Raw genomic sequence first — 16804 nt, 5'->3', positions numbered from 1 at the left:
TTTTTGCTTTTCCTTGTCTCTCTAGAACTTAGCACAATGCCTGGCACAAAATAAGCATTTAATAAATGCTTGTAGATTACCTCCTGAGGGTAAGACATTGTGATAGGTCCTAGGGATTGTAGCTAGGTGATAGCAGTCGATAGCAAGCCAGATCTGGAATCAGGAAGACCTGAGTTCAAATTTGACCTCAGACAATTGCCCTTTGTATGATCCTGGGCCAGTTACTTCACTGCTGTTTGTTTCAGCTTGCTCATCTGTAAAATGGGGATAATAATAACACCTGCTTCTCGGGGTTGTTGTGAGGATCATATTTGTAAAGCATTTAGCACAGTATATGATACATAGTAGGTGCTATGTAACAGTTATTATTATTGATATACATAGTATATTATTATATGTTATAATATTATTGCTATACTGGAAGGATGCAATTCAGAGAAACTAAGTGATGATATGAGGAGGAAAGGAGTTCTTTTTTTAATTTTTTTTTTGGAGAGGGGAAGGTAGGGCAATTGGGGTTAAGTGACTTGCCCAAGGTCACACAGCTAGTTTTTTTGTGTGTTTTAAGTGTCTGAGGCCGGATTTGAACTCAGGTACTCCTGACTCCAGGGCTGGTGCTCTCTTCACTGCTCCACCTAGCTGTCTCCGAAAGGAGTTCTAGTAACTTCAGAGATTAAGAAAGGTCAGAGACAATTCTAGAGCTCAATTTTGAAGGACGTCTGAGAGTCTAGTAGGGATGGGTGAGGGATGTGATCTGGGCATGGGTGACAGACAGAGAGACAGGAAGGGGAATGTCAAATTTGAGGAAAGAACACCTAGCAGGCTATTTTGCTTCAAACAGTATGTGCATGTAGAGCAGCCATAGGAAACAAGTCAAATCCAGGTGTTTGGGCACTAATAAATTGCTTCCCTTTCTCCCATTCAGAGCTGTAATGAACACACATGAAAATAAATTCATTTATATAGTACCAAAAGGTGCACAAAATACTCTCCTCACAGCGATCCCTTGAGCAAGATGCACAAGTCTTATTATCTCCATTTTACACACAGAGAAACTGAGGCTCAGAGAGAATAAGTGATGACATTCAATGTATATGAAAGCTGAAACTGGTACTCATGTCTAACTCCCAAATACAGGGCTTTTTCCCTATTACAGAATAAAATAACAGCCTCTCAGATATGGAAGGTGTTCAGTCATAATCTGATTCAATCCATTCTGGAACAGGAATCCATGTATGTTATACCATGGTATTGTACATGATATCTCTTTAAGTGAAGCACTACAGAAATGTAAACTGTCATCATTCACCCAAGTGAAAGCCTTCTTCCCCCTACTTTAAAAATTTTTTTATTTTATTCTGAGCTTAAGAAATAAAACAAATATTTCCATAAGATAGTAGAATAGAAAAAAAAATGGTTGTACATGAAACTACAAATTTATCATATACAATTTTCTATTCCCTTTAAATATATAATAAAGTTATCATGTAATTTTCTTTTTTTTCCTTTCTTTCTTCCCTAGCCTCCCCATGTCCTCATCCTAAAGATGGCTACCATTAGATGCTAATATGTATATACTGGTAAAACTATTCTATACACAATTATCAATTCTTTCTCTCGATGGACGATAGCATCTTCCATCATACATCCTTTGCAGTTAATTTGGGTATTTATAATACTCTCATTTCTATCCTTAGTCTCCTCTGCCCTCTCATTCCATTGTGCTCTCTGGAATCTCTACTCTTAACAAGTTATCCTTCCTTCTGGACCTTCCACTTTGAATTCATTTCATCTTCTGGTGCTCCTGATCTGCTCTAGAAGACATCACATCTATCATTGGTCACCCTCTCTAATGTGAGTTTCTCCTTCTTTCTTGCCCTGGAACCAAGAGGACTCATTCTACTTTGTATTGTCCATTGACCCTTCTAGATCCTCCTTCTGGGATCTCTCCTCTTTTGAGGTTTGCTCTATCTGTCTATATCAATCACCTTTTCTAGGTTTTTGTGGCTATAATCCACCATTCTCCAAATCACTCAAACTCTCTTTTTAAGGAGTTCAGTACTGGGCTCTACCTTATTCCCTGCTCTCTTATCATGACCCATACTATGCTACTGCCATGATTTTGAATTCTGAAATTCTTACCTCTTACGCTTCCAATTTTCGCTCTGTCTCACACTTCCCAAACCAATTTTTTCCTCACTGTGACCTCCAATATTGTCATTATTCTTCTAATTCATTACCTGCTTTTGCCTCACTTTCCTCTCTTCCTAGTAAATTTTAAACAGTTAAACTACATACCTTGACATCCCTTTGCCCCTTATCCTACATTGTCATTCTCACCCTGTCACACCTCGACCATGGGTTACATTCACTATCTTCTCCTTTCCTATTCCTATGCTGTTAAATGCCATCAGAAGGAGTCCTCATCTACCTTTCATTCTAGCCAAACTCAACCACTGCCTACCCATCCAAAGTAAATATTCCATCTACCACCTCCATACATTTGCCTAAACCATACACTAGTCATGGAATGGAATTTCTTCTAATCTCTGACTGTCAGAAGCCCTATCTTTTTCTTCAAGGCCCAACTAAAGTACCATTTCCTCCATGAAGCTTTCCCTGATCCCTCCCTGTCCCCAATTATTAATTTTCTCCTTCTTCAAATTATCTTATATTTATCTGTCTACACAATGTTGCATCCCCCTCCCTCTAAGTAGAATGTAAGCTTCTTGAGGGCAGGAAGTTTTTCAAATTTGTCTTGGTATCCCAGTGTCTAGGTCTGTGTCTAGCATAGAGAAAACACTTAATAACTGTTTGTTGAACTGTTGAATCATCCTATGGGCTGCTTTGTGGTTTGGGTACTTCTAAACATACCTAAGGCTGTCTTGCAAGCTCTTCTCCTTCCCACTCAGTAAGTCATAACTTGTATTAGGTGTGGTTTGAAGCATACAGGGTTCCTTTTTGTTACCACAGGCTATAGGCTATCCCAGCATCTTCTTAGGGTCCTTCCAAGTTTTGGAAGCTAGTTGTATAGACCATAGCTTGAAATACACAGGTCATTTATCTAGAGCTTATAAATAGTTTAGTAATGTAGGTTTCTATGGAAATAAGTATCTCCTAGGGATAGGTCAAACTTTTTTTTTTTCAAGTGGGCTCCAAATGATATATTCAGGAGTAGAAACAAAGAACTTTAGAATCTCAGACTGGAGCTGCATTTTTAACAACTATCAAAGCCTTAGAATAAAGAAAATCATGTTTTTTTTTTCTTTTTCAACCTGTCTTACCAAACCAGGGAAAGGGTGAAGTTGCAAGGGCCATTCAAACTCTACTCTGGAGATAGTCAAATAGACATTGTTCTGCCAGCAGTGTCTTAATGGTGGAACTTTTGGCATTAGTTGGTTAGGGAGAAAGATATATGGATGTTAGACCCTGTGAGAGGCACCAAAAAACCCACCACATCAAGCAAACATGGTAACACCTCCAGCATTTATGAGAGTTATAGTGAACCAGAAACTGAATGTTAGACTTGGACAAGAACCAGCATGAGGTAACAGGTAAAACAGACAATATATGCAAGTAATGTTGTTAAGCCAGTGAGCTGGCCAGCATGGTTACTTACCCACTCATAAAATCCCCAAATATATACAGCCCATTCAAATTGGGGGACTCGCAGCCCCGGTAGATATAGCCTCCTGTGACTGACTTTCCCATCTTGTGTGGATATGCGTAGATTGGAAGAACATCATCTGTAGGAGAAGACAAATGACTTCTGTTTTCCCATGCACTTGGCCACCAGCCTGGGCTACACCCAGTCAAGCTCCAGCCTAGAAGGTAGACCAGATGCAATGAATGGTTTGAAATATTGAAAGAGCTATCCCATGGAAAAAATGATTGCTCTGCTTAATCCTAGAAGGCAGAACTAGGAGCAATCAGTCAGGAGATATAAAAAAGAAAATTTTAGCTCACTATAAGGAAATGTTTCTTAATTGGAACTAGTTAAAAGCAGAATGGCAGTAGTTGCCCATCACTAGAAGTCTTCAAGTAGAGTATGGATGGTTATTTTTCATGGATGCCATAGCCACCTTCTTGTACGTCCTATATTTCATCTCTAATAGGGATTTTCTTGAATATCACAATAAAGTGAATTTAAAAATAAAGATAGATATCCTTATTTGAATATATATTATTTTCATATTATTTGCATGTGGCCATACTTGCCATATAATCTATTCTTAAGCTCCTTTCAAAACTTGAAGTTCCCACATTCTAATTTTTTTTTCTTTTCCACTAATCAGTCTCATTGACCCAGGTGTCTTCTCCCCAAGCCAAGAAAAGGGAGAGAAGTTGGAAGGGCCACCCAAAGTCTTCCTTGAGTCATAAGGTAGAGCAGGGTTTCTTAGCTTTTTTGTGTATCATGGATCCCTTTTGGCAGTCTGGGGAAGACTAACCCTTCTCAGACATTTAATATCTTTAAAATAAATAAAACAGAATATAGAGAATCACAAAGAAAACCAGTAATGTAAAAAAAAAACAGTGATCAAAATATTTCTTTAAAAAAAACATACCAAACCCAGGTTAAGAACTTTTGGTTTAAAGAATTTTCTTTTTTTTATGGTGCCAATTTTAAATAGATTTTATTCTCCAAGACAATTGCATTTCCACTTGTTTACAGTATTGATAAAGTGCAATATTGTTCCCTTCTCTCCCTCTGCACACATTCAAGTATTCAGAATGCCCAGATTTACACAGTAGCTTAAATGTTACTTTTAAACTGCTACTGCCTTGGCTACAAATTTGAGTCCTTCAATTTTTGGAAAGCTGTGTGGAATGCTCTTTCTGGTGTGTTTAGTCAACCTCTTCAATGGTGGGTCCAGAAGAAGTATCTCCAGATGGGGCTGCTCCACCCCCTGGGAACCCACCAGGCATGCCTCTTGCACTCTGGTACAGCTTAGTAATAATGGGGGGGGGGGGGGGGTTGCAGACCTTCTCCAATTCTTTCTGCTGATGCTCAAATTCTTCCTTCTCAGCAGTCTGGTTCTTATCCAGCCAGTTGATTATTTCATTACATTTGTCAAGGATCTTCTGTTTGTCTTCATCACCAATTTTGCCTTACAGTTTTTCATCCTCTACAGTTGCTTTCATGTTGAAAGCATAAGATTCAAGAGAATTCTTGGAAGACACCTTGTCTCTTTGCTTTTCATCCTCAGCCTTGTATTTCTCAGCCGCCTGGACCATACGCTCAATGTCTTCTTTGCTCAGACGTCCTTTATCATTGGTGATAGTGATCTTGTTCTCCTTGCCTGTGCTCTTATCCACAGCAGAAACATTGAGGATGCCATTTGCATCAATGGCAAATGTTACTTCAATCTGAGGAACACCCCTGGGTGCTGGAGGAATTCCTGTGAGCTCAAATGTGCCAAGCAGATTATTATCCTTTGTCATCGCTCTCTCACCTTCATAAACCCGAATAAACACACCAGGCTGGTTGTCCGAATAGGTGGTAAAGGTCGGTGTCTGTTTGGTGGGGATGGTGGTATTGCGTTTGATCAGAATGGTCATAACTCCACCAGCAGTTTCAATTCCAAGGGAAAGAGGAGTGACATCCAACAACAGCAAGTCCTGCATACTCTCAGATTTATCTCCAGACAAAATGGCATCCTGGACAGCTGCACCATAAGCAACAGCCTCATCAGGATTAATACTCTTATTGAGCTCCTTGCCATTGAAGAAGTCTTGCAGAAGCTTCTGGATTTGGGGGACTCGAGTGGAACCACCCACCAAGACGATGTCATGAATCTGAGACTTATCTATCTTGGCATCTCTTAAGGCCTTCTCCACAGGGTCCAGGGTGCCATGGAAGAGATCAGCATTCAGCTCTTTGAAATGGGCTTGGGTGATTGATGTATAGAAGTCGATACCTTCATAGAGGGAATCAATCTCAATACTGGCCTGGGTACTGGAAGAGAGGGTATGCTTTGCACGTTCACAAGCAGTGCGGAGACGGAGAACAGCCCTCTTGTTCTCACTGATGTCCTTCTTGTGCTTTCGCTTGAACTCATCAATGAAATGGTTGACCATTGGGTTATCAAAGTCCTCCCCACCCAAGTGGGTGTCCCCAGCTGTGGACTTGACCTCAAAGATGCCATCTTCAGTGATGAGAATGGAGACATCTAGAGTACCACCTCCAAGGTCAAAGATCAACACATTTCTCTTGGCACCAACCTTTTTGTCCAAGCCATAAGCAATAGCAGCAGCAGTTGGCTCACTGATGATTCGAAGCACATTGAGACCAGCTATGGTTCCAGCATCTTTGGTGGCCTGACATTGGGAATCGTTGAAATAGGATGGTACTTTGACCACAGCTTTTGTGACAGTCTTCCCAAGGTAAGCTTCAGCAATTTCTTTCATCTTGGTCAAGACCATAAAAGATACTTCCTCTGGACAGAAACTTTTGGTCTCTACTTTGTACTCCACTTGGACCTTAGGCCTGCCTGTGTCATTCGCCACCGTAAAAGGCCAATGCTTCATGTCTGATTATACAACTGCATCATCAAATTTGCGACCAATCAGACATTTGGCATCAAAAACTGTGTTGGTGGGGTTCATTGCAACTTGATTCTTTGCAGCATCACCGATTAAACGTTCTGTGTCAGTGAAGGCGACATAGCTTGGGGTGGTCCTGTTTCCTTGGTCATTAGCAATGATCTCCACTTTCCCATGTTGGAAGACTCCCACACTGGAATAAGTGGTGCCAAGATCAATGCCAACTGTGAGTCCCTTCGACATGGTTGCTGGGGAGTCGAGGGTTGTAGCTGACCACTGTGGAGAGAGAAGGGCTGCTGCTGTGCTGAGTAAGGTTTAAAGAATTTTCAATTGCACATTGTCCTAACAAGATGTACATGTCATCACATTTGGGGGATCAGGGTTGTAGGTGGGCAAGGGAGGGAGAGATTGACATCTAGAATCAGGAAGGCAGCAACTACTACCTATAACTAACAAGCACAAGTACCTTTCTCCCACTCTGAGGCTGCTTGTAGGTAAAAGAAAAAGAAAGAAAAAAGAAGGAAGGAAGAAAGGAAGAAAGGAAGGAAGGAGGGAAGGAAGGAAGGAGGGAAGGAAGGAAGGAGGGAAGGAGGGAAGGAAGGAGAAAAAAAGCAGAACTTCTGGGCTTATGTTCCTAAATTGGCCTTTACACTATGGCTACAGAACTGTTACAAGATAACCACAAGAGATCTCTTTGGGGCAGTGTTCTTGCTTTGGAAAGTCTAATTTTCTGGGTAACTTTGTGTGTCTGCGTCTATGTCCTCCTGTGATGTATATGTCCTTACTTGGAAATGTTTTATGCAGCAGCTTGTCTTAAAAAAAAAATCAGTGCATAAGGCCTTGGACCTAGAGGACACCCATGGCCAATAATGATTCTGTAGCACAAGGTTAATGACATTTGCTTATTTGTTCCCCTTCCTATCCTTGAAGTCTATGGAAAGGTCATAGGATATTTACATTCAGAGATCAAGGGGTCCAGATCTCAGAGACAACTCAAGAAAAACTCAAGTTAGCAATACCCAAAACCCTCTGAGGTCCATTCTGCCATATTAAATTCCAACTCACAGCCCAAACACATAGTCTTTCATGCCAAAATGGACCATGTATCATGGGGTAAAAACGAGTTTGTTATAGTTCTCTCTGGATCCCCTGGCAACTCTGCTTACTCTTCTGCCTGAGCTTGGTTCCTCTGGCCGACTGTTCAGTAGCATCTTTGTGGTTCAGAAAGTTAAGAATCCTGCACTGAGGAAGCACTCATTGGTTCTACTCAGAAGTGGCAGCTCTTGTGTTTTTAAGGGAAATTTTAAGGGGAAAAAAATTAGGAAATATAGAAAAAAAAAATCCAATCCCAAGTCCTTTGAAGGACTTTTCTGCAAAAAAAAAAAAAAAAAATCTAAAAAAAGAAAAAGGAAAAAAAACACTTATGACTGAATTTCATTTGGAAAACAGAATGAAAACAAGGGTTGGGAATTGACAATACTAGTCTCTTGTATCCACTGTCTGTAGTGCTCTCTGTTACTTCTTTCCACAAATAGTTCACCATAACCTGCCACCTTTGAATAAGGGAAAGTGGAGGTAGAAAGAAGGGATTTATTCTCTATCAAACCATAATTGCTAGGAAAGCTTCCAGTACCAGTGGGGTCAATGTCTACAACAGAGTTTTGTGTTTTGTTCTGGGTATCACATTTTTGAAAGGAGAATGACAAACTGGAGAAGATCCAGAGAAGGACAACCAGGATGGTGAGATTCGAAACCATGACATATAAGGATTCTTTGAAGTAACTGGGAGTGATTAACCTAGAGAAGAAAATACTTTTTTTTTTTAAGCAACCGGGGTTAAGTAACCTGCTCAAGGTTACACGGCCAGTCATTTCTGGGTGTAGTGCTGAGCATCTGAGCCCGGACCTGATCCAGGTCATCCCGACACTGGAGCCAGCACCCTCACTCGCTGAGCCACCCGGCCGCCCCTAAGCAATTGGGGTTAAGTAACTTGCTCAAGGTTACACGGCCAGGTGTTTCTGGGTGGGTGCTAAGTGTCTGAGCCCGGGATTCGATCTCCAGGTCTTCTCAACACTGGAGCCGGTGCTTTTACTTGCTGTGCTACCTGGCCGCCCCGAGAAGAAAATACTTTACGGGCATATGATAGCTCTCTTCAATTGCAGTGACTACCCAGGACTCAAAACTAAAAGACAATACCTAGGTATGCTATCAGCTAGTAAACAGGGTTTCTTTATACACCAGAGGTGTCAAACACACAGTCTATTGGCAACACTACCAAGTACCCCCAACCAGATTAGGACATAATTGAGAAATATTTAACAAAAGAAATAAAAATACAATGGAGCATAGATGGTGTTAATATATGGCTTTATGTGTGAATGTGCAGCCAGAAAGGATCCTTTATGTGCATTCTAGTGATTTCCTCCATTTGAGTACACTACCTATATCAAATTGTGTCCTAAAATTGATCAAACGTTCATTAATGGAACATCGCCAGTTGGGGCAAGATGAGCATAACAAAAAGATTATTCCATGGGGGCTCAGCTGAAGATCTGGGGATATTTAACCCATATGAGAAGACTTGAGGGACATTTGATTTCTGTTGCTAAATATTTCACAGGGCTGATCGAACCATTCTGGAGAGCAATTTAGAACTATGTCCAAAGAGCTATAAAAATGTGCATGCCCTTTGACCCTGCAAAACCACTTCTAGGGCTGTATCTCAAAGAGATCATACAAATGGGAAAAGAACCCACATGTACAAAAATATTTATAGCAGCTCTTTTTGTGATGTCAAAAAACTGGAAAATGAGGGGGTGCCCATAAATTGGGAAATGCCTGAACAAGTTGTGGTATACAAATGCAATGAAATACTATTGTGCTATAAGAAATGATAAGCAGATGGACTTAAGAAAAACCTGGAAAGACTTATATGAACTAATGCTGAGTGAGGGGAGCAGAACCAGGAGAACATTGTACACAGTTAAAGCCACATTGTGCAATGACTAACTGATAGATTTGACTCTTCTCCAAAAGGCTCATGATAGAAAATGCTATCCCCATACAAAGAAAGAATTACAGAGTCGGAATAAAGATTGAAGCATACTGTTTGCTTTCTCTTTTATGTTTTGTTTTGTTTTGTTCCTTCTTTCTCATGGTTCATTCCATAGGTTATAATTTTTTTTTGCAACATGACTAATGTGAAAATATGTTTAATGTCAATATATATGTAGAGCCTATATCAGATTGCATGCTTTCTTGGGGAGGGAGGAGGGGAATGAGGAGGAGAAAATGTGGAACTCAAAAGCTTGTAGAATAGAATGTTGTAAACTAAAAATAGATAAATAAATTGAAAAAAAATATTTCACAGACTCATATCGTGCCAGGACTAAAGGGAACTTTAGAGATCATTTGGTCCAATCTTCTCTTTTTTATAGATGATGAAGATAAGGACCAAAAAAACTGAAGTGACCTCTTTTTAAGAGTTATAAACACGGAGGTAGGATTCAAACCCAGGTCTTCTGACTCCAATTCTAGTGATCTTGCAGCTGTATCACAGCCAAGTCAAACAAAGAATAGATTTATTTTGCTAGGCTTCTGTGGGCACAACCAGGACAAACGGGTAGAACCTAGAGAGAATCTAGTCTAAGCTTAAAATAAGGAAGAAGTTAACAACCAGAATGACATAAATTTGGAGCATGTTACATTGGAAGGTAGTGACATCCCCATCACTGGAAGACAACAATCAGAGACCATATAACTAGAAGAGATCATAGAATTTTAAAGCCAGAAGAGATGTTATTAGGAAAAGTAGAGAAGAGAGAGGAACATGGTGTAGTGGTTGAAGAGCTAACCTCAAAGCCAAAAAGACCTGGGTTCAAGTCCTGCCTTTGACACATAATGACTTTGTGACCCTGAGTAAGTCACAACCTCCCAGGGTCCTCTAGGTTGCTAAGATTTGCAGATATGGTGCTGGCTCTGACTGTGGGGCGTCTTCACCCAGGAGTTCCCTGTACCACTAAAATCACAGATCTAGTCCCTATCCCTATTATAGAGGAGATCAATGCTTCAGTTAGGTGAGACTAGGTAATGTCTGAAGTGTCTTCCCACTTTGAAATCCTATATAGGTCTATGAACCATCCTTAGTAAGGTATAGGGGATTAGGGGTAGGAACAGGGCAAGGGATGGAGTTGGCTTAAACAAATTACCTAGTGAAGAATTGGCACATAGTTTTTTGTCGTAGCACTCAAAGCCTTCCCTGGCCCTCCAGCCATAGTTCTTCCCCTTCTCTATGATGTCAACCTCTTCAAATTTGTTCTGGCCAACATCTCCACAGAACAGCCTCCCCTGCCCTTCCTTGGTGATGGGGTCGCCTCGGTCAAAGGAGCAGCGCCACATGTTCCGCACACCATAGGCATAGACTTCTGGTCGGGCCAATGGGTCACCAACAAAAGGATTATCAGGAGGGATTCTATACAGAGGCCCTCGGTCATTGTGATTCACATCGATCCGCAATACTTTGCCAAGTAAGGCTGACCTGAATACAATCAGAGGAGAGAAAACAGAACTCAAAAAAAAAAAACCAAAAACAAAAACAGGGAAGCATTTTGGAGGCAGGGGGAGGAAGAAGGATAACAGACCTGTGATTTAATGAGTATGGGGAACTCCTAGTGAGGAAAGTCCTTCTACCAATGCAGACCAGCACCTGCTCTTTAATTTACCATCACACAGTTTGCTTGGTACATTGAGAAGTTAAATGATTTGCCCAAAGCCAAACAGCCAGTACAGGTCATAGGCAAGTTGAGGCCAGGTCTTCCTAACTCAATTCTCAATCTGCTTTGCACATTGTCTCTCTTATACATGTCTATCTTTGGGGCTTACAAAGCTGTCTCTTGACCACCACTTATGAGTCCATGTAATTCATTCAACAAGTATTTACTATTGTCTACTATCTGCCAGGCCTTGTGCTAGACCCTGGGAAGGCAAAGATAAAATGAAACGGTCCCTGTCCTCAAGGAGCTTATATACTGTTGGGGGGAAACAACATGTATCTAGTTTTAGATAATTAAGATCCATGACAACTCATGTGATCTAAAACCCCCATTTTATAGATCAGGAAACAGAGGTTCAGTTGTGTAAAAGGACTTACTCAATTTCATACATGGAGTGAATAGCAGATACAAATTGGATTCCAACAAACACACATACAACAGCCACAAAAACCCAAAACCTTTCATTCAATTCAACTAAACAAACATTTATTTGTTCCAGATCATCAATTATGTGCAAGATCCTACTATATTTTTTCTTGGTATAGTTTTTAAAAATTTAATATTCATTTTTTAAAATTTTTAGTTCAAATCCTCTCTCTCCCTCCAGCCCCTTCCCAACCCATTGAGAAGACAAGCAATATGATACCCATTATACATGCAAAACATATTTCCATATTAGCCTCACGATATCCTGCTATACTTGAAGTGAGAGAGGGGTAGACATCAAGTTGAATAAGATGTGGTCTCTGCATTCCTAGAATTTATGTCTAAGAGTGTGATAGAACACAAGCACAAATAATCATAGCGCAAAGCCAAATGTGAAAGTACATTAAGAGAGATGTGAGTACTTTATTAGTTCAGAGGAAGGAGGAATAATTTCTGGCCATCAAAATCAAGGAAGGCTGCAGAGAAGAAGTAGTTTCTCAGCAGACCTGGAAAAATAGACGAGATTCCAACTGGCAAAAATGGAGGTGGGGAGGGGAAGGCATTTTAATTAACAGGAACAGATGAAGAAAACAGTTGTCACTGCTGAGTCATGTCCGATTCTTCCTGACCCATTTGGGATTTTCTTGGCAGAGATACTGGAGTGGATTGCTATTTCCTTCTCCAGCTCATTTTACAGATAAAGAACTGAGGCAAACAGAATTAAGTAGCTTTCCCAGGGTCATATAGGTCATATATAGATACTTACTAAGTATCTGAAGCCAGATTTGAACTTGATTCCAAACCCAGTGCTCTATGCACTGCACCATCTAGTTACCAAGAAAAAGAGTAAAGGCAGGAAATAGTGAAGCATTTGAAGGTGATAATGGGCTCAATGGTTTGACAGGTACATAAGACATATAAAAGGGCACAGTGGGAAACGGTGAAATAGAATCAAGATAGCACCAGATCAAGAGTCAGGATACCCGAGTCCCAATGGGACTGAGTTTGCCATTTGCTAGCTGAGTGACCTTGGTCAAGTCATTTTCAACCTCCCTAGATCTCAGTTTCCTCATCTGTTAAACAGGAAAAAACATAACCACACTGGCTTTTTCATAGGATTGCTGTTAGTATAGAAAAAGATAACATATATTCAAAAGTACTTGGTAAATCATGGAATCCACTCATCCCTTGGCTATGGTTATTAGTATTATCATTATGCATCTGGAGAAGGAGATTGATACTAAGTTGAGATGTACCTTGCCTCAAACAGCAGGTTGAAGAAATTAGACAATCAGTTTCCAAGTTTGGATGGATGAAGAGGGCACAAGAGATCTTTTTATTTCGCCTGGAACTGAATTCAGACTTTGCTATAGATAATTTCAGAGGCTTGTTTGTTATATGTTGCCCTCGACATAACCTTGAATACATTTAAATAATGAGATGTTCCTCATATTATGTGGGAATTAGGGGTACAAAACTAATGTTTTTTAAAATAAAGTTCTGCCTTATCCCCTGTGAGTTCTTACATTTTTATTTCCTGAATTTTGCCTTTAAAGTCATCAAAAAAATTAGCGGGTTCAGAAGGTCTTTGCCCTATACTATATGAAAGCAAAAATCACTAATTATGATAGGTTTAATTATTGTAATTAGCAATGTACTCTATTTTTATTTTGTCTTCTCAGAAATATTTCAATCATCTCACCAAGGGAATCAAGCCAGCTGCCTTAAAAATCCAGAGTCCTTATTTACACTAACTAGATGCTAATTTTGTTTTTATATTTACTAGGTTTATATGGGCCACCTGTTTACTAAACTGGAAGAAATGGATAAATAGTCAACTCTCAATTATCCATGCCAATGAAGGGAACTCCAGAGCAGGTGATCCAAAAACAGAGGTCCTTGACAGTCAGGGATGGCCCTTTGGTTCCTCTCCTTGAAGGGGTTTCTACACTGAACTCAGATTTTCAGCAAACTATCCCCATTGGGTGCTATCTAAAGTTAAGAATGTTTGTACCCAGGAAGAAACACACACTCTCAACATGCTTCTTCTTGATGTATATTAACTAACTAACATCACTCACACAGTCAATGAGAAGGGAGGGATAGATAAAAGCAGCCTTTTTTTTTTGGAGGCGGGAGGGCAGGGCAATTGAGGTTAAGTGACTTGCCCAAGGCCACATGGCTAGTGTGTCAAGTGTCTGAGGTTGGATTTGAACTCAGGTCCTCCTGACTCCAGGGCTGGTGCTCTATTCACTGCACCACCTAGCCATCCCCCAAAGCAGTGCTAATGCCTTATGCTCAAAAGAGCCTAGTCATGAGCAGAAGCTTCAGACTAGGACCTTGAGAGAGAAAAAGCCCATCTCCTCCTTCCCACTTCTCTGGCAGGGACACACTTGTACTATCCTAACAAGGTATCCTGATTCAATGGGAACAAACGCTTTCTTCCCTACAAGAAAAAGAAGCTCTTACTTGTTTTGTGAGTTTCCAAACTTCCCAAATGGATCACCTGCCATTCCTCCATCCCCGGTGAAGATGTAAAGATACCCATCATCTCCAAAGAGCAGTTGTCCTCCATTGTGGTTAGATGCTGGTTCTTCAATTTCCAAAATTATCCTAATTTAAAAAAAGTCCCTCAAGTCAGAATGTCACATTTGCATGGGGTCACAGAATGAAACAGTTGAAAGGACCCTATCACTGTGAAGTCCCTTCTAACCCTGATATGCTAGGTTCTATGATTCTAAGAATATAGTCTATGAGAGTTAGAAGGGGCCTCTGGGTCATAGACCTTAGCATGTCAAAGCAGGAAGGAACCACAGAGATCTTCTAAGCCCAACCTATTCATTTTACAAAGGTACTGGGGCCCAGAGGGGAGAAACAATTTGGCTGGCCTTACTTATTTCACTCAGCCCATTGATTGCATTCACTTCAATCCTAGCTCAACTCATCTGTCTGGACATCTCCTTCCCAGCACCCTTGACCACCCCACTCTCTCCTAGAGCCTATTCTTTTAATTGGTGAGTCTCTGGCCAGGACTGCCATTCATTGCCCACTTCAATCTCAGCTCAACTCATTCTCTGGATTGTTCTACCTCCTCACCTGGCATTTTGCCCTGGCATGAGTCCACTCGAACCCTTCCTATCCCACCTTGCACCCTACCTGGGTTTTCCAGCTTCCCTTTATGTTTTGTCTTCTCTTTATTAAAATGTAAGAGTACTGAGAGTAGGAACCATCTTGTTTTCCAGTATCTGTCTCCCCAGCATTAGCACAATGCCTGGCCATAGGAAGTACTTGAAAAAACTGCCCTATCTACTAGAGGACTAATTCTTCCCCAATCTCACCCTGCCTTCCTCTCATGGACTAGGGCTGGTACCCATGCCATGAAAACTTTCAATGCCCAAGTCAAGTGCCAACTCCTCCTCAAACCCTTCCTTTCCTGATGGTAAAAGTGGTCTTTTCCTCCTCATATTCATCATGGATCTCTGCTTTGCCCATATTACATTTTATCATGGATCATAATACCTCGTCAGGTAGGTAGTATGAGTATTATCTCCATTTTACAAATATGGAAACAGAAGCCTGAGAGGCTAAGTGATGTGCTCAGGCACACAGCTAGTAAATAACTGAAAGCAGGATTTGAATTCAGGTCTCTTGACTTCAGGTCCAGCATTCTTTCCACCAGGCCTACTCTGAGTTTCAGGAAAGTAGCCAGAGAGAGCCGGTTGGTGAGGGAGAAGGGTGGAATCCAAGATGGCCTGAGCTGGACCATCTTATGCTGTGAATTTCCTTTACCATGCCCCAGAAACCTCTTCATCCTGAAGCCTCACTCCAGCTCTGAAATTCACATATTGGAAGAACCCTCTGCCCCTGTGACCTCCCCCTCCAATTAATTAAATGGCTCCTTCCACTTTAAGGAGGGTACCTGGAACAGCCACATCTCCGTCATCTCCAGGATATAATTTGGATTTTCTGTAACAACCCACTCTGCCAGGTACCAATATCCTCTCTCCACCTTTTTCAACTTCCTTTTATGTGTTATCTTCCCTCATCAGAATGTAACCGCCTTGAGGGTATATTCCTCTTTCTCCTAGTATCTGTAGCCAATGCTTTGCATAGTAAGTGATTAATAAATGCTTGCTGACTGACTGAGCCTTAAAGGATGGATAAAAATAGAAGGGAATCTTTTCCCGGCACGGGAAGACAATCTGTGTTGATGAAATTTAAAGAGAATGGCCTAGATGCAAATGATCAGAATGGATTTAAATACAGAGAAAGAAATTTTAAAGAAAAGAATAATTAAATGAGGGTAGGGGGAGATAGCACAATTAGGTTAAAAATTGAAAGTTCCAAAGAAGAGAACTAGCAGGAAGTATTTTATGACATTTTACTCTCACTTTATACACTGTTCTCCAAACTTGGTGATCCTATTTTCCAGCCCCCAACAGATTAGAAGTTTCCAGTTAAAATGAAGCAGAATGGTTATTGAAGACAAGTACATTGACAAGAGTGGGAAAACATGACAGCTGACACTGAGGGGAAAATCTGAAAATTGTTTTCCTCATAGTGGGAGGATTGAATGAGAAGAATTATGCTTTAGTGGAAAGAATACTGGGTTTATAGACCAGTATTAAAACACCATCCCTGCAACTTACAACCCAATTTTGTTGCCATTTCTAGTGGTGTCTGCCTTTGTGACCCCATTTGGGGTTTTCTTAGCAAAGATACTAGACTGGTTTGCCATTTCCTTCTCCAGCTCATTTTATGGATGAGGAAACTGAGGCAAACAGGGTCACACAGCTACAAAGTATCTGAGGACAAATTTGAACTCAAGAAGATGAGTCTTCCCTGTGCCACCTTGCTACCCCTTATACCCCAATGGGCAAGTTAAAGACCCAACCTTCATAACTAGGTCTTTTCCTACCCTCCAGTCTTCATATACATCACTCCCCTCCACACACTCTCTGATCCCAAGGCACTGGTTTCCTTGCACATGACAGACACTCCATCTCCCAAGCCTGGGTGTTTTTACTAGCTGTCCCCCATTCCTGGAACTCTCTCTCTCTCTC

The 16804-nt window shown here is 40.8% G+C and overlaps 1 protein-coding gene and 1 long non-coding RNA gene across 2 annotated transcripts in view; both read right to left on the bottom strand.

The window, feature by feature from the left end:
• LOC138173822 (HHIP-like protein 1) overlaps positions 1 to 16804 on the bottom strand; it is a 103126-nt gene that overhangs the window by 56197 nt on the left and 30125 nt on the right. The window contains exons 3-5 of the mRNA XM_069103907.1: positions 14211 to 14354; positions 10752 to 11080; positions 3620 to 3746 (exon numbers count right to left, since the gene is read on the bottom strand). Coding sequence (XP_068960008.1) covers positions 3620 to 3746; positions 10752 to 11080; positions 14211 to 14354 — 600 coding nt within the window. The remainder of the gene's footprint in view (positions 1 to 3619; positions 3747 to 10751; positions 11081 to 14210; positions 14355 to 16804) is intronic.
• Positions 4599 to 6800, bottom strand: LOC138173810 (uncharacterized). The gene is made up of 2 exons (XR_011171539.1): positions 6267 to 6800; positions 4599 to 4836 (listed from the first exon to the last, which is right to left on the bottom strand). It is a non-coding gene; the product is annotated as an uncharacterized lncRNA (long non-coding RNA).

The sequence above is a fragment of the Petaurus breviceps genome, unplaced genomic scaffold (genome assembly GCF_028583685.1).
Source record: "Petaurus breviceps papuanus isolate PSGF00001 unplaced genomic scaffold, PetGlider_PUasm1.0 65, whole genome shotgun sequence".
NCBI lineage: Eukaryota > Metazoa > Chordata > Mammalia > Diprotodontia > Petauridae > Petaurus > Petaurus breviceps.
The sequence above is the reverse complement of the archived record's forward strand: the minus strand, read 5'-3'. Positions and strand labels throughout refer to the sequence as shown.